Below are 26,616 nucleotides of genomic sequence, written 5' to 3'. Positions count from 1 at the left end.
TACCTTAGCGCCATCTAATGGAAAAAAAATATGATGACTCCCATGAGGGTCAATAGAAATATATGAATTTACTAAATCTAGTCAAAACTTTATTAAATTTCAACCAGAATGATTATTTCTTTAAACAGGAAGCTGATGAATGTAGGAATCGAGCGAAGCCATAACTGTACACTGATCTCGAACGTCTGAAATAAACACACAGACCCCAGAAATGTGTAAAATCAGTTTTAATCCCGACTGATACAAACGCGCCCGGAAAAACCCAAAGGTCCACAAACTACACGTCTGTACGTGTGAAACGTGTTCGAACGAGATCAAAATACTGTGATTACCAAAAAAAAAACTCAACACAGAACACACACACGTGCTGCTTTTAAAAAGATCACATTATATATTAACACTAATCTGCACACACACTAATCCCAGCTCGCCTTAACGGAAAACAACATGAAATCATTACGCAATAACGTTAATATAAATCACTCATATCAACAAAATGTACATCTGAAGGGAAGAGGAAGAGGAAGAGCCTGGACACAAAGATCAAAGGAAAAGCACCAGCTTCCGCTTGTGTTGTGATCCTACTTTACGGCGCGGTGTAAATAAAATGTGCTGAAGTACCTCATTAACACAAAATACTCATCACTTTAATCACCCAGATTCAATTAAATCATTAAACACATCCGGATCCAAACATCAGAGTTCAACACCAACAGGTTACTGAAAAAATCATAATAATAATAATAAAAATATATATATATATAAATTTATATATTTTTTAAAACTGTAAATTAAGTAAAAAGTGTGTTTTTTTTTTACGTACATGTTATTAACACTTAAAGTTTGGAAATGGAGACGGAAGTGCAGATGAAACATCACAAGTTATGAGCTGTCAATCATCTGCTATAAGCTCCACCCCTTTCTGTTAACGGTGCATGGAAAATAAATTGTGCAAAATTTCAATTGGCAAATTAAAGACAAACAAAAATAAAAATAAAAAAATCAAAAAAAAAAAAAAAATCAAAGTGGCTAGAATGTGTGTGTTGGTACTGAAGTCTTCTTTCTTTTATTTATTTATTTTCGACAAAATGTCACTTCATCAGTGTTCTTGCCCTTTTTTGAGAAATTCCAAAATAATTTTTTTTATTTATTATTATTTTTATTATTTTTTTTACATTTTCCAGATGTTCGATGTTAATGAAAATAAATAAAAACTGAAACCTGGTGTGTGTTACGAGAATCCCAGAACATCCAAACGCAGTTTAAAAAAAAAAGATAATTTTTTTTTTAAAGATTTATTTTTCAAAAAAAATTTTAAAGATAAATTTATTAACAAAAATGTCTGAATTTTTTAATTCCAGCTCGCACCAGCAGGGGGAAACATCTGTTCATATTTGAAAACTTTTTGCTCGTTTAATTAACGCGAGATGAAATAAAACTTGTTCTCGTTTGTGGACTCAGACCTTTGGACCTGACTGTATGTGTAAACACTCACACACACACACACACACACACACACACACACACACACACACACACACACACACGAAATCCAGCGGCACGAAAACAAAAAAGAGAAGTCATATGTTCATGTCTGATCGAGTCTGATCACCCATCACTATAAACCAGTACAACTGGATCTAAATCAACTCAGAATATTAAATAGAGAAGTCTCATCACTCATCGCTATATCCGATCTTGATAAACGGAGGAATAAACAGATCAATGTAATCTCAGACCAACATAAGCAATAAGTATACGATCCTAGATCACGTCCGATCTAATCCTCGATAAGACTGATCGTAAATAAAACAGAGAATCTAATCTTAAATCATCATAAATAGGAGTCTGATCCTAGATGCTTTAGAAAAATTTAACTGTAGATTTCGTCATCAAACTGGTCTGATCTTAGATCAACAAAACTGAGGACAAATCTGACCCTGGAACACACTCAACTGGATGAGTCTGATCCCAGATCACCTTGAACTGGAGGGGTCTGATGCCAAATGTCCAGAGATAAATCTGATTCTACAGCACCATATTCTGGATGATCAGGATAGATACAATTCCAAACCTTATAGCTGAAAAAAAATCAAATCTTAGGTCAAAAGTGTTGGGGAATCTGATCTTAACTTGAGATGAATAATTTAGGAAGTGTCTGATCTTGGGTCTGAACTTCAGACACATCCAGAGTCAGATCTCGAATCATCATTAACTGAAAGCGTATGATCCTTACTCTCGTTAGCGGAAGAACACAATACAAGATCGCCAGAAAAAAGCGAACAGTCTGAGATTAGACGTCTGATCTTAGATCAGTTTTGCTGTTCTTCATGAACACATACTCCAAAGACTCAGACGGGCTGAGAAACAGCAGGCAGATGCACAACAAACATGCAGTATGACATTAAAAAGCAGGACAAAAAGTTAGACATGTCAAATCCGATCTCGTACGAGGAGTCCGATCCGTTCATCTGTTCAACCACAGACTAGATAAAAACTGAAGAACGCCGTGACACACACAAGCACAAAAAATCGTTTGATCTTGTTATTTTCGTTTTGTTTAAAGGATAATCAGACATGCAGACGTTATTGGAGACGCCGTCAGAGTCCTGCTCGGTCTGATCACAGTACAGTGGAGCTCTAAGGCACGAGGGCAGATAGTAGAGCGCCCCCTAGAGTCGCTTTAACAGTGTTTCAGCCCTAATTAGCATACGAGTGAGGAGGATATTAACGCAAGACACGTCATGCGGCGACGTCTGTCCCGTCCCGGCGAGAGACACTGGATCAGACGCTACGGAAGAGTTGAAGAGTGTATTATCACACACACACACACACACACACACACACACACACACACATCTGAGAGTGCAGCTGGAATGCATCGGTACGTTTAACAGTCTTGATTCCTGAACTTGGAGGAAACACAGAGTGATATGGTCTCTCTCTCTCTCTCTCACTCTATATAAAAATAAAATCTTTATCTGCTTCCTCTCCAGAATCTGCCGATCTGCTGCTCTGACTCGAGTCCTTGTCCTTCTCGGCCGATTTGTCCTTGACCTTTGACCCGTTCTCGTCCGAGCTCTGCTGGTTCGTGCTCGAGGTTGTTCTTGCTGTAAAAATAAGGGGCGCAGGAGAAAACAAATGGATAATGAAAGAACAATTTAGGCAAAGGACGTCAATAAAAACAGCGCCCCCTAGCGCCCTCCTCTATAACAGCAGCGGTTCTTCACTAGTTAGGCCGCCTACTGATCAGACAGAGTGCAGAAAAAATAAAGAGTACGAATACAGAACAAACACGACAGAGCGGATAAACACTCGGGTACATGAAGAGAACTGAAAGTTGATGAGGTGGAGTTTGAGAGGTGAAAGGTCAGAGGTCTAACCGGGTCGGGAGAGGGACGTCCTGCGCTCTCGCTCGCCCTCCGACTCCTCCGGGGCTCGTGCTGCTGTTTTCTCCAGCTCAGGCTCGAGTTTAAATACGCTACCGTCTCCTCCAGTCACGTCCACTGCGGAGAGGACCAGCGCTCTGTTTAGCCTTCAGCCTCTTAATCAGACTCTCTTTACGATTCATCAGACTCACGTTAGGATTCATCAGACTCTCTTTAGCCTCAATCAGACTCTCTTTACGATTCATCAGACTCTCGTTAGGATTCATCAGACTCTCTTTAGCCTCAATCAGACTCTCTTTACGATTCATCAGACTCTCTTTAGCCTCAGTTAGACTCTCTTTAACTATTTAGCCTTACTCTTTTCACTTTGATCAGACGCTCATTAGCCCTAATCAGACTCTTCTCAACACTTAATCAGATTATATTTACTTCTCAAGCTATAATCAGACTCTTTAATTTTCTAGACTTAATCAGACTCTTTTTTTTTTTTTTTTATTATCCATACTTGCTTTCATTTTTATAACCCTAATCAGACCCTATTCAGTTCTGAAGCCTTAATCAGACTCTTTTGACTTCTTATGCATTAATCTTAATCTAAACCTTCATCTAAAGTGCTGAATCAGACTCAGTTTAATGCTTAACAATATCGTTTAGTTCTCAATTAGACTCTCTATAGTCCTTAATCAGAATCTATCTCGTTATCTAGCCGGAATCAGACACTCTTCAGTTGCCAGACTATTTAGATTTCTAGATTTAATCAGACTCTCTTGAGCTCTTCATCAGACTCTAATCTGCAGGGTTGTGTGAGCACGATCAGGTGCTGATGGCAGATGAGATGCGACACAAAGACAAAACAAAACTAGCGACATGACAGGAAGCAGTGCATGGAAAAACACACACACACACACACACACACACACACACACACACACACAGTAATAAAATAGGACCCGCCCTACTACAGTGTACTGGAGCTACGGGACTGTAACAGCAGCAGTAATGAAGAGATTAGTGATTCGGGTTCTACCTTCCTGAGTGGAATTCTTGGAGCCGGAGCTGCTCTGTGGAGGATTCGAGGATCCGTCTTTTTCCCAGGCCACTTTCCGAAGTGTAGACGGAGCCTTATGACCTCCTACAGGAGACTCGGAGCTCTCGTCTGGAGAAGAACCACAGTGAGAGAGAACATGTGAGTGATGTCTATACCTCCAGCCATACGGATACAGGACGTGTCTGGAAATCATCATTCGGTGCTGGTCTCAGTAGTGAGCGTGTACCGATGCTGCGTGTGCTGCTGCTGCGGGGTTTTTGCGGAAGGGCCGGTCGAGGGCCTGGGCTCGGTTTGGCGCTCTGAATTACAGGTTTCGGGCTCGTCGGGTTCGGGCCTGACCCTCGGGTTCTCGGTGCTGCCTCGGGTTTAAAATCCCCCCCAACCCGAGGCGTCCTGTCAGGGGGCGTCACAGTGCTGCTGACCTCCACCTTACCCTGACCTGCAGAACCACAGCGAGAGAGAGAGACATGTAGAACCCTACAACAGAGTGTTTCCCTATCAGAAAGGGTTCCAATTTGAGCTCAGAACCTGCAAAGGGTTCTTCAAGGGTTATTTGAATGATTAATGGTACTAGCTTTCTAAATGGAACCTCTGTGATAAGGGTAACGCCTCTCTTATAGGGTTTAACATAAAAGATGGACAACACCATATACCCTGTAGGGGTTCTTACTCTGTAAGAGTCCACACACTCTCCAGAATTTAGAACCCTAGGGTTCTAGGTAGGTTCTAGCACCACAAATATCACTAAATAGTTTTCTATAATATAGGATATCAGAGTCGAGTATGAATTCGTGTCCATCGATGTTAAGCAACATTTCAATAAAGCTGCGTTTGAAATGGTTTTATTGCAGACGACTGGGAGAGCAGATGTTCTGCACGCTGCAGGTTAGAGAGCTCTCACCTGACGGAGGTCCGTCCGGTTTCTCTGGACTCGATGAGGAGTCAGAGATCTGGAAAAGAACACCAGAGGATGATATTAGGACCCCATTATCATGATAATTACTGCTGCGTTCAAATACGCTCACGCTTGTGGTTCTCACTTCCTGTCCGACGACGTCGGCGTGACGGAAACCAGTGAAACCACTCAATTCAAAATTTATTTACAGTAAGTTTAGCACTTTTCTAATAATTTAACAACAGATCTGAGGGAAATTTGTGTCTTTACACTGTCTGCATGAAAGACTTAACAGCTACAAGCTAGCTAGCTAACGTATTAGCATCAAATTTACACTAAACCTTTATAACGAACAGTTTGTTCGTCTAGAACCGGATCTCCTAAATGTTTCTGAACAGAAAATAAAGAGAAAAAACAAACCAACTTTTCGCTCGAGGTTAGCATTAGCATGACTAGGGAAAGCAGAATCTCAGCAGACAATAACTAATTTTATAAAGCTTCCTGAAATGAGTCCCAGGAGATCGATGAATCCAGAGAAGTTTCCAGAAAAGTCTCTCTGAATCATTATAAAAGGTCTTCCTGACATGAGGCCAGAGCGATCCGCAGTCTCCTGCCAGATATTGATTCTGATATAATAAAACAATGCATTAAAAATATTAAGAGTGTCTTAACAGTGCTCGGGCGTTCCACTGAAGTGCACTACGCCCTCTAGTTTAGCAACGCCGATATAATTTCACACGACTAAGGCATATGCATGGCTTAAAGTGATTTAGCATCAAGTTATTTTGTTCAAAGTGTTAAAGGAACTTACAAATCATTAATACAATGGGATGTAATAAAATTATATACAGACTGCAGTTCACACAGTAACGTCCAGATGGCGCCATTTTGTCTGTTTTCACCTGTGTGTGTGTTTTTTTTAAATAAAGCTCAAAAGATCTAGTCTTTGTTCTGACTCAACTCACAAAAATGGCAAATGTAACATGATTAAGGTGATTATTCTGCTGGTTATGGACCACTTGTGAACTCAAACACACCTTGGCTCTCTTCTCTCGCTTGGCCTTCATCTCAGCGAGCAGGCCAGAGCCCAACACCTGGACTCCACAGTCCGGCGTCTTCAGTTCCTCAGAACGCTCCGAACTGCTGCTACGCTCTGAACGTAATGACTGGGACTTGGCTTTAGGAGACAAGGGTTCCTCTGCAGCCTGGGGGACTGGAGATAGAGGTGGCGCTGAAGTGGAAGACTTCTCCTTCTCCTTGTCCTTCTCCTTGTCCTTCTCCTTGTCTTTGCCTGTGCGGGACTTGATGAGGTTCAGGAAGCCCCCTTTGCGCAAATCACGCTTCCTTTCAGCATCCTGAGAGTCTGAGGCCTTCAAGGACATCTTCCTGAAAGAGGGACGTAGGAGGGCAGAAGGAGAAGCAAAAGAAGAGATGAAGAAAGGCAAGACAAGATCAAAATAGAAAAGGAACAAGAATGTGAGAGAAAAAAAGGAAGTTACAGCAGAAAACCAAGGAACCAAAAAAGAAACCAAGCACACAAATAGAGGGACCAAAAGAACATTAATTATTCATTCTTGCTCAAGCACCTTCTAAACTAATGTACCTTCTGAAATATTGTAGGTTTAAAACTGTATCTTTGAGGACTTGGACATACTGTAATACTGGCAAATAATGGAGTCCAAACAGATCAAGGAGGCTTACATATTTGTCTGAGTTCCAAACAGACTAAACATCAAACACCAACACTGAATTTGCCTCTGAATTTTTTAGCAGTCGCCATTAAACACCATTTAAGTACTGACTTGTCCATCTTGGTGACTTTCTTGGAGAAGAACTCGTCCACACCCTCGTCCACTCTTCCCATGAGGCCGTTCTGCTCTCCATCCTGAGACTGCATTCTGCTGACCTGCTGTTAGGGCACAGTAACAGAAAGGTCCGCCGACTGTTGCACCTCAGAGACGCTGATTTGACTCGACCGGTACAATGTTTAAGCAAATTTAAGAAATCTACACAAGCTACTGGAAAAACATACAGCAGAACTTGGGCATACAGCTTCGAAAGGACAGCTTCAAATGAAGGTCACAACTAGAAACTTTGTTGGTCACAAATAAACCATTTTTAGGGGCAAGGCGACCAAATCAAAGAGTCCATTAAACAAAAGGAATTTCAAAAGGTTCCAAACATTTCTTGATTTCTAAGATCCAAGTTATACAAAGAACTTCAGCCGGTAGATGAGGTCACTCACAGGAACCCTGCTCGAATGGGTCTTCTTGTTCCTCTTGGGCCGTAATTTGGTGTAATGTTGGAGTTTCTTGGCTTCCTCGGACGGCAGATCTCCCACGACCCCCGGTGGCTTTTTGTCCAGTTTGGCAGGAGGTGAAGGGTCTTCAACATGGATGGGAACATCCTCCAGAGCCTTGTCCAGGTCAAACTCCATCTCTGATATACAGGAGGAACAATGAAGAACCTCAGCCACGAACTGTCACTTTCCAATCACACAAACTTGGCCAAACTTTTATATCGTGATATACTTCTATGTGCTTCTTTGTACCATGGTGCAATATTTTAACCAGAAAAGAACCTTAACATGGTCTAGAATCTTTCACAGAACGCTTCAGAATATCTGGCTTCTAAGAAACTTATAAGATCTTTATGTCACATTAAAGTGGGTCAGGCTGCCCGAAAATGGTAAATACCCAGGCTCCCACCTCTTTGATGGGCCACAAGGGCAGAGCTATTTCAAGGTTCTCAAATACTGAGGTACATCACGTACCCGATTATTGACACTTGCCTAGACTTGCCTGACCCGTTCCTCGAGATACAGGAGAATTCTTCAAGTTTAAATGCAAATAAAAGTGTCCCAGACTCACCAAATGCTCTGGAGACAGGCCTCAGCATCCGGCTGTGGATGCTCTTCCTTTTCGACTTTGGAGTCATCTACAAAAAGTTCAAGCAAAATGTTAATGGCACTGACGATATTCCCGAGACTCGAATCCCAGAAAGAACTTCACTTCCTCATTTCGTATTTTATCAGTTCCTCAGTCCTCTGGATTTATTGCAGAAAATGAGTCTGGTCAGTCTGTACCAAGATTATAAAAATGTAATTTATGGTAATAAGATTTATAATCATGGTGGTTCCAGGGACAATCCTGGGAATACTGGGCAGTAGTGGATGGGATGAACCCTGGGTGGTGTGCCAGGGCATGACAACACCGCAGCATTTTATAGACATCATTCCACCAACCAGCATGTTTTTGGGAGGTGAGAAGAACCTGGAGAGCCCAGAAGAAAACTACACACACAGCAAAACAAGCTCAGAATCAAACCAGGGATTCAGAAGCTCGAAGGCTCAGGAATGCTACCTGCTGATATTTCTAACTAAAAATGTAAATTAAAATTTAGTCTAAATAATGCAGGTCTTTGAAAAATTCTGGTGTGTTGAGGTGTTCAGCTGAAGCATTCAAAACTCATCAGAAAACAAACACACAATTTAGCACAAGCATTTCAGGCTCAAGCTGACTCCATTATCAACTCATGGAGGAGAAAAGTGCTAGAGTAATGACTTCAGAGAGAGAGAGAGAGAGAGAGAGAGAGAGAGAGAGAGAGAGAGAGAGAAAGTGACTGTGAGGGAGAAAGAATGTTGTGAATGTGACGGGGAGTAGCTCTGAACAACTCTGCTCTTTGTGCTAGTGACTACTTCTAGACATTCGCAGTGAGAGAGAGAGAGAGAGAGAGTGAGAGAGAGAGAGAGTGAAAGAGAGAGAGAGAGATGGGGGAGGCAGCTTGTACTTACACTGGGGCAGCACAAAGTCTCCATGAAGCAAATAAGTGAGGAAAAAAAGACAGAGGGAAAGGAAGAGAAAAGAGCAGAAAGAGAAGTAAGAAGCTCAGCTGTTCCAGAACCCAGACAGTGAAGAAGAAAGAGAAGATAATCCACTAAAGTAAAATAAGACATCAGACAGAGCATCTCATGCACACTAGCACCGAGGTCCTCATCAGCAACTTGAACGTCCATGGAGGAAAAACTCACACATACAGGTGCATCTCAAACGATTAGACAATCATGTTGGTATTCGAATGTTTTGAGACGCACCTGTATACAGATGATCGTGTACATCTTCAGCTATACGGGACGAATGTGCACACATTACCACACGCTGGCAAACGACGCTCCGTGAAATCCAAACGTTTTGGAAAAACCCTGACCCTCGCCCTATTCGGACAGTGTTACTTTCTCAGAGCAACGTCTTTAACAAAGTCGTATGACTCGTAATTACACGTCGGCCAGTTTCAGGTTGCTTTACCGTAAATATTTACACCAGAACAATACTTCTCACTGACCCTAGAGAGAAAGTGAACAATCATAGCTTTTACAATGTTCTCCTGTTGCAGTCAGACCAATGACAAAGCTGACTGGCTGAAGAGGAAAGAAAGATGCACAGTCACTTCTGGTAGCCTCCTGGATGTCATGGATCGTTTACTGAATTTCATTTATCATTTATATCCAAGCAACTTGAACTCCAACCTTCTGGTCACTGGAGAAGAATCTGAACCACAGAGCTACCACAAGGATAAAAGCTGAGCTTCTCACTATCCGTGATGGATGGAATGAACATGAGCAGATACCATCAGAGCGCATGGACGCCAATAAACATGATGTGACCAAAGACAGACAAACGAATACCTGTCTATTTATTAATGGTGTCAGATCTTTAAATCAGAAATACGAGACCATACACACAGGAACTGGGGGTTTCCTGGACGTCTCTGGAGCATTTAGGTACATCTCTCCATTTCAGTAATGTGTTGTATTAAAGTTTTCACATGTGCCTTACAATAGGGTTTTATAGCTAAAGCCCTGATGATTAATATTACTAATCTTAAAGCCTTTAGTTAGAAATATTGTATGCTAAAGACTTTAAGCGTTGGCTACATCATTTCATTTTTTTGCAAATCATACCTTTTGTGTTTACTGAATTCTGAAATTCCACCAGCTGTTCCACTGGATTGAGGTTAAAACCATCTCCTCAAGCTTCAGGACCAAAGCCTGGAGACTCACCATGCAGGTTTCGATGTCGTCCAGCCTCTCAGCCTCCAGCAGCTCCATGGTGCTCCGTTTGGAGGTTCTGACCTCAGGTACGTCCAAATCCAGGGACTCCTGCTGCACCAGGGGGCGCCCTTTTCTCACCAGATGCTCCGCCTGATGGGTACACAGAATTAACACGAATATAAAATTACCAGAGATCTTATTTTATTCTTGGACAATAATCGACATGCATTTGGAGCATACAATAATACCGTTTGGATGAAATATCTAGCACCACACTAACTAAGGACTTGCCTTAGTGTCTTAAACGTGACTTAGATGTAACTATAAAAGGATAAAAAAAAAGTATGACCAACAAACAATTAAAAAAAAAAAGTAATCATTGGCAAATTGCTGTGGTACTAGGACTGGGACTTGAGGAACACTGGAAGAAAGGGTTGTATTCTTGGCCTTCTGGTCTTTAGGGGTCATACCTCTATGAAAACTACTCACCAGTGTATTTTGAGAGCCAGAGAGTGCTTCCAAAATTTCATCAACGATCCGGTCGGAGAGGAATGAAGCCAGACTCAACTTCACTTCACTGAAAGAAAAAGACCAAGAGAAGGTTGCCCTTGTTCAAAGCAATCTCGCTATCAAACTCAAACATCTCGAGTACCAATCATCATCAAGGATCTGCCATCGAAATAGCACAAAAAAAATGAAGAACTCGGGTTTAAGTCTGCTCTACAAACTCGTAAACGTGAGCCAGTCCACAGTTCATCAAAAGTTCCATACTAAAGGCCAGAAAAGTGTTTGTTATCTTCAAAAACAGTGACTCTCAAGGTAGCACTGAAGACCACCATCTCCGCATTGGTTGCATTAACACCAGTTTTGAAGAGGGTCTCAAACCAGATCTTGTAGATGATACCAGCTCTGGATATTATACTCCAGCTGGATATTATAACTGGATCCTGGAAAGCGCCACCACAAATCATTACGTCTAATTTCCAGAAAATTAGAGGATGATGTGGAACCTGACACCAACAGTCATGGCTCTGACTCATCAAATCTCTGAGTCTGAATAAAGATAATCTCCATCAGCGCAGTGCAATCAATACAGTCATCACTTGATTTCTGGTTTGGTTGGACCAAAGTGCAATTATATCTTCAAACGACGACAGTGTGATGTCTTGCAAGATCTTGTAGATGACTCCACTGTTAGACAATTCTAATTTCAGGGTTCCTATGCATCATCACCTCGTGTTTCCAGAAAACTGGAGGATGCTGAAGGCTCAGGGACCAGCAAGCACAGCTCCAACTTACCGAGTCCAAAGTCTGACCAAAGCCGAGGGCCACCAATGGTATAGCAGGTGAGAAGAGCCTTGCATCGTGGGTTGTTTAGCATAAGAGTCCCTGGGTGAAAGTGTGACTATAACTGTTAATTACTGTCATGTGTCCCACATCTACATTTATGGCATTTAATATGGTATCTTGAAGGTTTTTAAGAAATTTTGGTTCCTGGCAGGTTTTGGAGAACATCTTACCCAATCTTTTAGAGAATGCCACTAGACTTTTGGAGAATGCTGGGATACTGGAGCTCATTATTGTTTTAAACATTCCCATTCAGGAGCCCATTTATTCTAGTCTTTTGAGGGATGCCAGTGCTGGACTATTGTTCATGGATATCTGCAAGAACATTCAAGAACACAGGAGGACATTGATGGTCAAGAGATCGGCAATCAAAGCTCTGGATTCATCGAATCATGTCGTAACCCCTTGGATTCCATTTTAGTCATCATGTGCCTCGTTGGAAGGGTAACAAAAGGTGCTGTCTTGACATCTACATGGTTCCGAGTCGATGTGATGTCTTGCAGGTTTTTTGGAAAGGGTACATTTAACTGAATCTTTTGAGGGATGTCAGAAACACATTTCTACATTTCATGGTTATCTTAAAATGAGTTTCATTTAAGTGCCACCATGCAGCCAATCCTATTTCAAGAACAGTCGGGGTCCAGAGACCAGCAAACACAGCTCGGTCCCATTGCATAATACATCTGTCCAAAGCTGAAGATCGCCAGCGCTGTCCGACACAAGTAACCCCTTGGTTTCTGGTTTGGCTGCTATGAGATTACGGCAACAAATATAATAACAGAAGTGTTCGGTGACAGAAATGGACAATGGTGGTGCCTAGACATCTACATCTTTAACAGTGAGTGTGAGGTCTTGAAGGTTTATAAAGATTTTTTTGGAGAATGTGTCCAACCTGATCTTTTGAAGGACAGGGGATTGTTATGGTCTAGAGTTATCCGGAAACATGCATAATTTCACTGCAACCAAACTTCATGACCAGCAAGCATGGTTCTGACCAGAACCAAGAGCCATCACTGCATGTAATCTCTTGGTTTCTGGCTTGGTTTCCATGACCAAGGGACGAAAGTGTGATGTCTCGCAGATCTTTCGGAACTTTCGTGACCGAATCTCTAACCTGATCTTGTTGATGATGTCAACGCCAGACTGCTCGAGCAGCGTGTTCTTGACGAAGCTTCGTGGTACCGTCATCTTCCCCGTCCCTGCTTTGATCAGCTCGCTTCGCAGGTTGGGTTTCCGCATCACGTGAGGACAGAGACCCTCCGCTGTGTCCACCATCAACTCCAAAAGACTCTGGAGGAAAAAGTGGAGCAGGAACGTTTTGTAAAGAAGGTCTGAGGCAGGCAATGTAGCGTGTATGAGACAAAATACAGATAGGACAGATAATGTGGAACATTAATACACTAATTATCGGAAGGTTTTTCCAATGAACAAAAAGAAGCCAATGGAACTTTGGGTTCTAGATCACCAATTTAACATTAATTTGTGTTGGTTTGTTCAATGAAAATTACTGTCATCCATGTGTCAGATTCATCCCTATGCCCATCCATCCATCCATCACATTCATGCCTATGCCCTTCCTTCCTTCATTCCTTCCATCCGTCTGTCCAAGCATCCATCCATCCATCCTTATACACATCCTTCCATCACATTCAACCCAATGCCCATCCATCCATCCTTATACACATCCTTCCATCACATTCATCCCCATGTCCAAGCATCCATCCATCCATCCTTATACACATCCTTCCATCACATTCATGCCCATGCCCATCCATCCATCCCTCCGTCCTTATACACATCCTTCCATCACATTCATGCCCATCCATCCAACCATATACACATCCTTCCATCCATCCATATACACATCCTTCCATCCATCCATCACATTCATCCCTATGCCGATCCATACTTCCATCACATTCATCCCTATGCCCTTCCTTCATTCCTTCCATCCGTCTGTCCAAGCATCCATCCATCCTTATACACATCCTTCCATCCATCCATCTACACATCCTTCCATCACATTCATCCTAATGCCCTTCCTTCCATCCTTCCATCCATACTTCACATTCATCCCTATGCCCTTCCTTCCATCCATCCGACTGTCCATCCATCACATTCATCCATTCCATTCATCCCTATGCCCATTCTTCTGTCTGTCTATCCATCCCTTCCTTTCTCCCACCCTATGCCCTCCTTCCATCCCATTAATCCCTGTGCTTATCCTTCCTTCCATCCATCACATTCATCCCTATACAAATACTTCTGTCCATCCATCCCTATGCAAACCTTCTGTCCTTGTGTCCATCCATCCATCCATCTACTTAATTCATAAGTCCATCCATCAGTCCACCAACCCTCTATCCATTAAATTACTACTACAAAAGTGTATCCAGCGATCCAGCCAGTCGATTGCTCCACCCATCAAATTTATCCATCCATCGAGTTCTGAGTCATATCACAGAGCATGAAATGTGTTCATTTTCTCAAAAACCATGAGCACGCTATAAAAAGTCCAGCATTTGATGAACAGGGATACAATCAGTAACTATACACATAACGAGTGACATATACAGTAGATAAAGCATGTAAAAACATAAAAACAACCCACTGCACATGTGTGTGAATCTGATCTGCTGTTATTTAGCATTTCCGCCCGTTTTCCTTCTCAGTGAAGACCCCCGGGTGAAAGAAATCCCCCGTGTGCTTTGTAGCGTGTTTATATTCCGTAGCAGTTCATGGCGTCAGCGCGATTAAAAAACGCCAAAACAAGGTTATTTATTGATTGTGTGGAATTTCTATCTGGTTGTCGGGGCATTGGAGAGTACCTCTCGATATGCACTACGCTGCGAGAAAAACAAAATGTTTCATTCATTTCTACTACAGCAGACTGGCACAGAGTCAAAAGCCCTACAACCGTGAGGAAGTTCTGTCTCCTGAGATGTGGGTCAGATGGGTTTCACAGAAACATTAGCATCAGTACTGATATATATTTTTATAAATATGTTTATTGCTAGAGATGAATACAGGAACTGGTAAACTATATCCTATACTCAAACCATCTCAAAATATACGGTGGTTTGCAAAAGTATTCACCCCTGCCTCCTCGAACTTTCTGTTTTGTCACGTGAAACCTAGATATGAAATTACTTCATTGGGATTATACACAAAATAATCCCAGAATATATTCCCCAAAATAAAACCAATACAGTTTGCAAACCGTGAAAGCTGTGACCACATTAGCATTCACTTCTGTAACTCTAAATAAGTTATAGTGCTCGAGAAGAGTGAAGCGCGGTGGTGGTAGCATCGCGGTTTAATAATCATACGTGTGGACGTGCAGACATTAGAGACTCGTGGAAGTGCAGACGTGAGAGACTTTTGATAGACGGTGTTACCTGGAGCTGCTCATCCATGACCTGGGCCACTTCTCCAGCCATGGAGTCCAATTTCTCCTGGATGGGACCGACAGAGGAACCATTCAGCTCCTCTCGGGACGTGGCGCCGAGGTGGTACAGGTTGGGGAGGAGCTGGAATGTTAATCAACATCTATATATAGTGTATACATTGGATTTCTCCAGTGATACTGTGTACGAAAGAAATAACATAGCAACATTCACAACCTCTATAACTTGAGGTCCATAAACACATCATGCTAGCACTAGCACCACTAGCGTAATCCTCCGGAATGGAAAATATCCCACGTTTAACGCTCTAGCGTATCCCTTTTACCGTTTTTGAGTTCCTCGCGTCCTTTATCAGGTTCTCCGCCATTTTGACGTCTTCCAATATGGCGTCCTGCTCGGAGTTCTTCAGGGAGTTGAGGTGGTCCTGTACCTTCACGCAAATCCGGTCGATCATCTAAAGAGAACACGCGCTTAACTTCACGAGGGTTGTCTTTGTTTTTTCGACTTTCAGAAACAGTTACACTTTGTGAAACACAGAGATGGAGATTTAGATGCTCTCACTTGCTGCGTGGTGGTGGTGACGATGCCCTGCTGGAGACGATACGCCTGCTCCTGGACATATTTACGGGTTTCGTGGTTCCTGAACAGGTAGTTCTCCATCTAAAGGGGTGGGGGGAGGGGAGGTTTGATTATTACATACAAAACAGGCTTATTAATTTACCATTATATAGGATATTAATGGTGGCAATGCTAATTTCTACAAACGGTTCTTTTATTCGTTTCTCATGCTAGTTAATTAAAGGAATACAAAAAAAGTATATAAAAGATATACACGACATAAGTATCATATATTTTATTATACATAAATAATTTTTACAGTGAACGTGAAAGAACTAAAGACGAACTCTGGATGGTTCTCACCCTCATCAGTGCGTCCTCGGTTTTCTCCGGACTCGCCTTCAGCGCCTGAGACGCGTCGATGATGGGGATGGGCATGAAGCGGATGGTGAAGTTCCTGCAGGAGGAGAAGGAGAACCATTCTCACAAAACACCCAATTTCGGCAACGCATTGAAGAAGAAAAGGGGTGCGAATTTAAAAGATGAATTATGAACGTATAATTACACAAGCACACAGTGTAGAGTTAACCGTTAAAATGTTAGACTTACACCAGGTAAAAATCAGCAGAAAACGGTGTATTTATATTTATATATCATTTATAGGTATATATCGCATGGTAGAGAGGGTGTGGTTATGGGTCAAAGGTCAAGGACGTTTATCGCTGCAGCACAAACAATAAACTATTGGTGCCATGTTTGGTGATTTATTTCGATCCTGATTTCTTATCTACACACACACACACACACACCTCTCAGAATATCTCTATGATTTAATAACTGACTTTTGGACCTGCCTCACCCTCCCTGTCCTCCCACCCCGTCCTCCAACACTTCCCCACCCCACTACACACTCTCATACCCGCCCCGCGTGTGTCCCCAAACCATGGGCATTACATTTCTACAGTCACACACACTCGGGATAATCCACACATACTTCTCCAGCGCGGCAGCGACGTCCTGAAGACCCTGTGGACTGACGTTGTTTCTGTCCCAGATGACCGTCCTGAAGAAACACACACACACACACACACACACACACACACACACACACACACACACACGCTGAACTGATCAATCCATTTCACCATTTTATCTCCGTTTATGCGTTTATCACAACACGTTTACACGTAGTAACATCATCTGCTCTGAATATCGGCTTAACATCCTGTTAAAACACCTTCTTCTGCATTTAAAACGCCGCTAAGCTCCGCCCCTTAACATGCCAACAGACACACACCTGAGCGTGTGCAAACCCCTCACCTGAGCTTGCTGTTAATCTGCAGCGCTTTAGCCAGCATCTTAGCCCCGAGGTCCCCCATCCCGTTCCCACTGATGTCCACTCGCGTCAGAGAGCCGTTACTGCCCAGAGCGTTCAGGACAATACTCAGCTCCGCTTTCAGCTTCGAGTCGGCCAGAGACAGAGACGTCAGAGGCTGAGGGACGGAGGGAGAGAGGGGCAGAGAGAGGGAGAGAGAGAGGGGGGGGGGAGGGAGTGTAGAGAGAGGGAGAGAGAGAGGGAGAGAGGGAAAGAGAGAGAGAGGGAGAGAGGGAGAGAGAGAGAGAGAGAGGGAGAGAGGGGGGGGGGGAGGGAGTGTAGAGAGAGGGAGAGAGAGAGAGGGAGAGAGGGAAAGAGAGAGAGAGGGAGAGAGGGAGAGAGAGAGAGAGAGAGGGAGAGATAGAGAGAGAGAGAGGGAGAGAGATAGAGAGAGAGAGAGAGAGAGGGAGAGATAGAGAGAGAGAGAGGGAGAGAGAGAGAGATAGAGAGAGAGAGAAGGAGAGAGAGGGAGAGAGAGAGAGGGAGAGAGATAGAGAGAGAGAGGGAGAGAGAGAGAGAGAGAGAGAGGGGGAGAGATAGAGAGGGAAAGAGGGAGAGAGGGAAAGAGGGAGAGGGAGGGAGGGAGAGAGAGGGAGAGAGAGAGAGGGAGTGTAGCGAGAGGGAGAGAGAGAGAGAGAGAGAGAGAGAGAGAGAGAGGGAAAGAGAGGGAGAGAGAGAGAGAGAGAGAGGTGGGGGAAAGAGAGGGAGAGAGAGAGAGAGAGAGAGAGAGGGGGAAAGAGAGGGAGAGAGAGAGGTGGTATTGTGTGAGAAATACATGTTAAACATATTAAATGTCACATTAAAAATGGAAATGTTTCTCACCGATTCTTCCTCCTGGATCATGTGCACGAGGTTGTCGAGGACTGGAGCCAGATTTCTGCAGAACAACAAACTATTACTGCAACAGTGAACACGACCCTTCACCTTAAACAATCTTCTTAAGAATACTGAAATAAAGTCACTCGCACTCATCCTCTCACTCATTCTCGCTCTCCGTCACTCGCACTCGTCCCGTCACTCGTTCTCAGTCACTCGCACTCATCCCCCGTCACTCGCACTCATCCCCTCACTCGTTTTCCGTCACTCGCACTCGTCCCCTCACTCGTTCTTGCTCTCCGTCACTCGCACTCATCCCCCCACTCGTTCTCCATCACTCGCACTCGTCCCCCCACTCGTTTTCAATCTCCGTCACTCGCACTCGTCCCCCCACTCGTTCTCCATCACTCGCACTCGTCCCCCCACTCGTTTTCAATCTCCGTCACTCGCACTCATCCCCCCACTCGTTCTCCGTCACTCGCACTCATCCCCTCACTCGTTCCGTGGTTCTCACTTTGATTTGATGTTGTTGAAGTTCTTGCCCAGGGACAGGTGTCTGATGGAGCGGTTCTTGGCGAGCCACACCAGCAGTGTGCTCATGTCTGAGTCCAGACCTGAGGAACAGAGAGCGCTGAACTCTTTATAACCGTATCATTAACGTAAAAACATCATGCGGCATCCAGCACATCATGCGGCCTGCGTTTTTATTTCATTATGTTCACCAGGACTGAATTCATATCATACAGCGCTTCTGTCACTGCATGGGGAACACTTCCTGCTGACGTCACCAAGTCATGGACTGTATTGTGTGTGTGTGTGTGTGTGTGTGTGTGTGTGTGTGTGTGTAGTCTCCTTGCTACTGTAACTAACATCATGTCATTACAGTACTCACAGTGGTTATGATTGTTGCCGCTCTCTTGCTGTTACCGTTATTGTGATTGTAGTTCCTGGTACAGTTGTTGTCACTGCAGCGGTAGTTCTTGTTGTTGTTGTTGTTGTGTATTAAACTGATTCAGAATGCTGCAGCGCGCCTCGTCTTCAACCAGTCCAAGAGAACCCATGTCACACCCCTCTTCATCTCCTCCACTGGCTTCCTGTAGCTGCCCGCATCAAGTTCAAGGCCTTGATGCTCACCTACAAGACCTTGTCAGGAACAGCGCCCCCTACCTCAACTCTCTCCTGAAGGCGTACGTTCCCTCTCGCAATCTGCGATCGATTAGCGACCGACGTTTAGCAGTTCCAACTCAGTGTGGAGCAAGGTCCCTTTCCAGAACCTTCACACTAACTGTTCCTCAGTGGTGGAATGCACTTCCAATATCAATCCGGCCCGCAGAATCTCTCACCATCTTCAAAAAACAACTAAAGACCCACCTCTTCAATGAACACCTAACCAACTCATAATAAAAAAAATAATAATAAAAAAAATTGCACTTACACCTCTACTCTGCACTTTGCTTCTTCTGGAATTCAGTTAATAGATCTCGTATGGTAGCACTTATTGTATTGTTCTCTGCTTGATATCGCTTTGCTGGTATCTTTCTCATTTGTAAGTCGCTTTGGATAAAAGCGTCTGCTAAGTGCATAAATGTAAAATGTAAATAAATGTAATCACAAACTGCTACGTTCCCAATCATTGAAATTACACGACAGATTATTATAATTCCGGAAGAAAAAGCGCTTTTCGCCCGTGTCCGTTACTTTATTTCCAGCTTATCGCTGCACCTGGAAAATACAGTAAAGAAATCTGGACCGGGATCACTTCGACTCCCCGTTTAAATCCTCGCGTACGGTAAGCGTCCGCTTTACTCGCGTGATTTTGAAGACGCGAGTCCGCTCGTAATCCCGCTCTGAGGCTCGACAGCGTCTTCGCCGAGATCCGAACTTCGCCCGCGATTTAACGACCTTAATCTTCATCAGCACTTTAATTAGAAGCCCACCGCTTTATCCGGAGCGTTTAAAGCGTCTCGCGCTAATCCGTCTTAAACAAATTCCTCTCCGGAGGAACCAAAACAAACAGACGCCGATGACTCACACGCCAGATAAACGACGCCGAGATCAAAACACTGAATCAGGGTGAAGACTCGGTTTAGAGTCCAATCTCGCTCACACTTTTAGGATCCGTGAAGGAAGAAGTCTGATTATCATCATCATCATCATCATCATGAGCATGTCTGTAACTCACCGTTGTCTGAAATATCGAGGCTGGAGATGTTGGGAATCTCGGCGATACAGCCTTCCAGGATCTGCGAGCCTCCAGAGCGCAGCTGAGAGAGAAAACACACGCTAATCGTTTGCACGACAAAACACCGACCCGTACAGGTTCCATGAAGAACCCTAGTAAGAGCGTCCATCTAGTTGCTACAAATAAAAACATACAAAACTACACAATCACGGGTATGGGACAACACACACACACACACACACACACACAAAAGATGAAAGGTGTCAGTATATGTAATACAGAGACGACATAATGTAACACTGAAGGAAGGAGTCTCCAGTTTCAGCATTTCAAAACAGTCAGAGGTAAAGCTGTAAATGTAGATTGTGTGTGTGTGTGTGTGTGTGTGTGTGTGTGTGTGGGGAAAAGCATGCAGTTAGTGTTAGCTATACTTACACAGTGGCCAAGCTTTAGGATGCATTATGGGAAAGGGGGGAGGGGTTAAATCAAATTCAAGCGTCGTGCTCGGCAAAAAGAGACGTGACGAATAAATAAACAATGATGATACGTAAACAAACAAACAAACAAGCAAACAATCAGGCAACCATTTGAAACATTACTAAAACAGGACACGGTTAAAAACGTGCCGCAGACGTGACGCGCACTCGCGGCGATGTTAATTAGCTCAGCGGCGCGACTCTGTGAGGGAATCCGCCGCGAGCTACGGCGGTACGAGTGTGTGATCTTGCACTGCGCGTGTGTGTGTGTGTGTGTGGGAGTGCAACACACACGTTACAGTATTAGCATTGTAAACAGCGTCTCTTTGCACCCCGCAGGGTCTCATTATGCAGAAATTCCAGAGGAATGTTGGATGTGTGTGTAGGAGGGATTGTGGGAATGTTTAACTTGTGTGTGTTTTTCTGTAATCACGCACTGAGAATACAAACGTTTATGTTTCAATATTGAAATTCTTCTCATCATGTCACTAACATACATATACTGCATGTTTAACGTTCATTTGATGTGTGTGTGTGTGTGTGTGTGTGTGTGTGTGTGTGTGTGTGTGTGTGTGTGTGAGACCCTTTTCAGCAAAAACAGAAGAACAGATGAAGTAAATCTGGGTAAAGGTCGTTATAGGGACGTATTAATGGAGGAGATCAGATCCGATCTTCTGTTCGTGAGGTTCAGTGGATGAAGTTCTGAACAAAATGAAAATAAAGGAATAAATAAAAGTAACGCGTCTTCAGCTGCGTCTCACCTCACAGCAGCTGAGGTCCAGAGCCACGTCCTTAAGGCTGGGGTTACAGGCCAGGCCGAGCAGGAGCGCTCTACACACACACACACACACACACACACACACACACACACACACACACACACACACAGACTTATACAGCGCTTGGTTCCTCATGCATCACATGCGGAATTAGACATGATGTTGTTCAGGAATAACGCAGATCAAAGACCACAAACATGTCAGAATGTGGAAATCTCTCCAGAAACAGAGCTCTGTGCAGTCCAGCAGAGTAATCAGATTTAGAAACCTCACTGTAATTATAATCGCCTAGTGATTGTAACCGGGCTAGACAAAACAATTCAATTGGGGGAAAAACGCTGAATTTTGCAGTCAGAAAAACATTCTGCAAACGTGTTTGTCCAGAATAATGAGTTTTGATGGAGATCTGGGCGATCAAACACACACAGTGTTAGAAATGTGTGAGTTTGCTATGAATCAGAATTGGTGAGGGATGGGTGATATCGGGTGATATTGTTGGCCAAACCTGGGAAAAATGAAAAATATTGGTAATGTTGGCCAGAAATGAGCATTAGTGGTGATAGTGATGATGATGATGGTGATGATGGTAATGGTAATGGTGATGATGATGATGATGATGATAATAGTGATGGTAATGATGGTGATGATGGTGATGATAGTGATGATGATGGTAATGGTGATGATGGTGATGATGGTAATGGTAATGGTGATGATGATAATAGTGATGGTAATGATGATGATGATGGTGATGATGATAATAGTGATGGTAATGATGGTGATGATGGTGATGATAGTGATGATGATGGTAATGGTGATGATGGTGATGATGATAATAGTGATGGTAATGATGGTGATGATGGTGATGGTGATGATGATGGTGATGATGATGATGATGGTGATGATGGTGATGGTAATGATGATGATGATGATGGTGATGGTGATGATGGTGATGATGATGGTGATGATGATGGTAATGATGGTGATGGTGATGATGATGATGATAATAGTGATGGTGATGATGGTGATGATGGTGGTGATAGTGATGATGATGATAATGATGATGGTGATGATGGTGATGATGATGATGGTAATGGTAATGATGATGATGGTGATGATGGTGGTGATGGTGATGATGATAATGGTAATGATGGTAATGGTGATGATAATGGTAATGATGGTAATGGTGATGATGGTGATGATGGTGATGGTAATGATGATGATGGTAATGGTGATGATGGTAATGATGATGATGGTAATGGTGATGATGGTGATGATGATGGTAATGATGATGATGATGGTGATGGTGATGATGGTAATGGTGATGATGATGATGGTAATGATGATGATGATGGTGATGATGGTGATGATGATGGTGATGATGGTAATGATGATGGTGGTGATGGTGGTAATGATGATGATGGTGATGATGATGATGGTAATGATGGTGATGATGATGGTGATGATGATGATGATGATGGTAATGATGATGGTGGTGATGGTGATGATGATGATGGTGATGATGATGGTGATGATGGTAATGATGATGGTGGTGATGGTGATGATGATGATGGTAATGATGATGGTGATGATGGTGGTGGTGATGATGGTAATGATGATGATGATGGTGATGATGGTGATGATGGTAATGATGATGGTGGTGATGGTGGTAATGATGATGATGGTGATGATGATGATGGTAATGATGGTGATGATGATGGTGATGGTGATGATGATGATGGTAATGATGATGGTGGTGATGGTGATGATGATGATGGTGATGATGATGGTGATGATGGTAATGATGATGGTGGTGATGGTGATGATGATGATGGTAATGATGATGGTGGTGATGGTGGTGGTGATGATGGTAATGATGATGGTGGTGATGGTAATGATGATGGTGGTGATGGTAATGATGATGATGGTGATGTGGTTAATCAAACATAAAGGACAAAAAAAGGGCAATTTTTTGGTAAGAAATTTTTAGTGATGATAAAATTTCTAAAAATATTTTGGACAGAAATGAGTCAGTGACGCGTGGTGTGTAATGTGCTGTGTGTAGTGTGATGTGTGTAGTGTGATGTGTGTAATGTGCTGTGTGTAGTGTGATGTGTGTGATGTGTGTGTAGTGTGTGTGTAGTGTGTGTGTAGTGTGTGTGTAGTGTGTGTGTAATGTGTGTGTGTGTAGTGTGATGTGTGTGTAGTGTGTGTGTAGTGTGATGTGTGTGATGTGTGTGTAGTGTGTGTGTAGTGTGTGTGTAGTGTGTGTGTAGTGTGTGTGTGTGTAGTGTGATGTGTGTGATGTGTGTGTAGTGTGTGTGTAGTGTGTGTGTAGTGTGATGTGTGTAGTGTGATGTGTGTAATGTGCTGTGTGTAGTGTGATGTGTGTGATGTGTGTGTGTGTGTGATGTGTGTGATGTGATTAATCGAATAGGAAACATGTTGTGAGAGTTCTGTGCAGTAACTGTGGTGTAAAACAGCCTGTGATTGAGTGAATCTCGCTAATTACTATAAAATGAAGGGAAATTTACACTCTGCTTCAATTCTGGACAGAAATCATGAGCATCGACGGTGATTTTTCGAGTCGGTCAGGAAATCCCGCCCATAAAAAGCTTTCTGTTGAACATCGAGCCATGAAATGATGCCTGATGACAATAATCTGACTGCAAAACAGAAAATGTGGTCAAACGCCACGTAGATGCAGGTTCAGCCAGGTGAACTGGTCACTCAGCTACAGGAAACGGTGCAATCTGGACAAAATGTGATTAAAATAATCCGAGTAATCAAACATGGACAAATATCAAAATATTCCCTGTGTCAATGGGAATCGTACTAACTGAACTGAAAGTCGGACTAGAAATGATGAGCGAGTTACGCTAATCCCAATAATCAAGCAAACATCTGGCCAAAACACTCCAGAGCTGCTCAAATGAATCCATTTTTCTGCAGTGATGGTCCACTGGCAAATTAAACACAACAAACAATGAAATCTGCTGCAATTTCGCCTCGAAATGATGACGACGGCTTCAGACTGACGCTCGTCTGGAGATCTAAACATGAAACATGACGAGTTTCCGTCTTACTTTAAAGCCTCGGGAGGCAGTTTGGTTCCCGAGACGTTGATGCTGCTGAGGGAGAGGACGCTGCTGAAGAACTGCTTAAACGCAGGAGGGATATCTTTACCTTTCCTGTTCACACACACACACACACACACACACACACACACACACACACACAGGTCTGAGAATCCAGATCTTTTCCACAACTGCACCGTGAATCTGAATAAACAGGAGAACAACACGTGCTCACCTGTGAGCGAAGACGCTCTTCGAGACGTTAAGAACAGAGAGATGCTGAAGAGATCCTTTCAGGAGAGCAGAGCAAAGCTACAACACACACACACACACACACACACACACACACACACACACACACACACACACACAATAATTTATTTCATCAAAGCTAATTCATCTTCTCAGATCAAGATTAACATTTTAGCAAGCTCCAGGAATGCTAATAAGATGCTAGTTCAGTTCTGTTAGCATTAGCAAAGTGTGTGTGTGTGTGTGTGTGTGTGTGTGTGTGTGTGTGTGTGGGGCACTCACCGAGTCGAGTGAGCAGTCGGTGTTGGACAGGTCCAGAGTGCTCAGGCTGTTCGGCTGGCCGAGGAAATGATAAAAATGCTGCAGGAACAAAGTGAAGGTTCTAGATCGGACTATAAAACAAGCACTTTATAACGAGCAGAACACTAATACAGAGACTGTGTACACGGCATCGTTCTCCGGTACTTACGGTACTCTATCTGGTAGATTAAAATATATTCAGCTCTGCCTCTGTCTTTCTCTTAAATTTAGAACCTTTCTTCAGGGTTCTCCAGCTGGCCTTCTGAAGAACCCTAAAGTTGCTGAATTCTCCAGTGGATCCTTAACGATCCCCGGAAGGACTCTTTCATTCCCCCTACGTGTCTACACTCTTTAAAGATCACCCCAGAAGGTCCAATAAAAAGGTTCTATTTAGAACCATATGGAGTGTGGGACAAAACTACAACACTTTTATGCAAGCTAAGAACTCTCAAAGAACTCCGGTTCTACTGAAAATGTACACCCTCTAAGGAACCCTTAAAAGGTTCCATGTAGAACCCTACGACAGTGTGTTTTCCTCTCAGAAACCTTTTTTTTTTGGATGCTAAGGACCCTTAATTAGCGCCCAAGAACACTTAAAGAACCATGGAAGAACCCTTTTCCCCCCAAGAGTGTACACTCTTAAAAACATTACGAAGGTTCTTACAACAGCGTGTTTTCTCACCATTAAGGGGTTTGCAAGTAGAACCCTTTTTTATCCAATGAACACTTAAAGAACTTATTTACTCTCTTTGATGCTGTCTCTCTGGGGGAACCCTTAAAGGTCCTATGTAGAACAATACAAATATGCATTCCTATCAGAAAGAGTTTCAAGTAGAACCTTTTCAGGAAACTAAAACGTTCAGATCCAACAGTGTTCCCTGTTAGAAAAAAAACAGAACACTTAAGGTTCCTCAGGTTGTTCCTCTATGAATGGTAGAACCCAACAACACAGTGTTTAACAATAAGAAAAGGTCCCAACCCTTGAAGAACCCTTTGTTCTAAGAGTGTATGTGTTAACTGGGTAAGTGTGCACAATAAACTCTGAATGATTTACTTCTTCACTTCTTCTTAATCCCTAAAAACTGTCCGGAGTTCCACATTTTGAAACGTTATTGGATGACTAAGGGTTCTTACCTTCCTAAAAGAGTTCTACTTGGAACCAAAAAGATCCTTAAGGTTTCTAATCGAAACACTTTTGTATCTGTGGAGTCCAGGAACCCAATGAGGAACTTGCAGTACATCCAAATGCAGAACGTAGTAAGGGATTTTAACATCACCACTTCCTGTTTACTATCACACTGAGTAGACCAATCAGCTGTTACCGTTCGCATCATTCGCATCACTATTAGCATCTTTAACATCACTATTAGCATCATTCGCATCATTAGCTTCACGATTAGCATCTTTAACATCACTATTAGCATCATTAACATCACTATTAGCATCATTCGCATCACTATTAGCATCATTCGCATCTTTAACATCACTGTTAGCATCACTATTAGCATCTTCAACATCACTGTTAGCATCACTATTAGCATCATTAGCATCATTATTAGCATCATTCGCATCACTATTAGCATCATTAGTATCTTTAACATCACTGTTAGCATCATTAGCATCACTATTAGCATCATTAGCATCTTTAACATCACTGTTAGCATCACT

The 26,616-nt window shown here is 43.0% G+C and overlaps 1 protein-coding gene across 3 annotated transcripts in view; it reads right to left on the bottom strand.

Moving 5' to 3' along the window:
- Positions 1-212: 212 nt before the first annotated feature.
- Positions 213-26,616, bottom strand: part of LOC108263674 (F-actin-uncapping protein LRRC16A) — a 48,729-nt gene continuing 22,325 nt past the window's right edge. Inside the window, exons 14-38 of one of the 3 annotated variants that reach the window (XM_053685971.1) lie at positions 24,931-25,008; positions 24,632-24,708; positions 24,406-24,510; positions 21,305-21,374; positions 20,068-20,149; positions 18,400-18,499; positions 17,892-17,946; positions 17,015-17,187; positions 16,689-16,757; positions 16,058-16,151; positions 15,698-15,796; positions 15,462-15,590; positions 15,128-15,259; positions 12,844-13,019; positions 10,872-10,959; positions 10,392-10,532; positions 8,203-8,269; positions 7,578-7,771; positions 7,135-7,238; positions 6,370-6,718; positions 5,339-5,387; positions 4,664-4,876; positions 4,417-4,545; positions 3,384-3,506; positions 213-3,110 (exon numbers count right to left, since the gene is read on the bottom strand). In XM_053685971.1, coding sequence (XP_053541946.1) covers positions 2,959-3,110; positions 3,384-3,506; positions 4,417-4,545; positions 4,664-4,876; positions 5,339-5,387; positions 6,370-6,718; positions 7,135-7,238; positions 7,578-7,771; positions 8,203-8,269; positions 10,392-10,532; positions 10,872-10,959; positions 12,844-13,019; positions 15,128-15,259; positions 15,462-15,590; positions 15,698-15,796; positions 16,058-16,151; positions 16,689-16,757; positions 17,015-17,187; positions 17,892-17,946; positions 18,400-18,499; positions 20,068-20,149; positions 21,305-21,374; positions 24,406-24,510; positions 24,632-24,708; positions 24,931-25,008 — 3,048 coding nt within the window. In that variant the 3' untranslated portion in view covers positions 213-2,958. Of the gene's footprint in view, positions 3,111-3,383; positions 3,507-4,416; positions 4,546-4,663; positions 4,877-5,338; positions 5,388-6,369; positions 6,719-7,134; positions 7,242-7,577; positions 7,772-8,202; positions 8,270-10,391; positions 10,533-10,871; positions 10,960-12,843; positions 13,020-15,127; positions 15,260-15,461; positions 15,591-15,697; positions 15,797-16,057; positions 16,152-16,688; positions 16,758-17,014; positions 17,188-17,891; positions 17,947-18,399; positions 18,500-20,067; positions 20,150-21,304; positions 21,375-24,405; positions 24,511-24,631; positions 24,709-24,930; positions 25,009-26,616 lie in introns of all 3 variants that reach the window. The other 2 variants (XM_053685945.1, XM_053685988.1) reach the window with 2 other exon arrangements.

Source organism: Ictalurus punctatus, chromosome 1, assembly GCF_001660625.3.
Source record: "Ictalurus punctatus breed USDA103 chromosome 1, Coco_2.0, whole genome shotgun sequence".
Taxonomy (NCBI): domain Eukaryota; kingdom Metazoa; phylum Chordata; class Actinopteri; order Siluriformes; family Ictaluridae; genus Ictalurus; species Ictalurus punctatus.
This window is presented reverse-complemented; position numbering and strand designations above follow the sequence as displayed.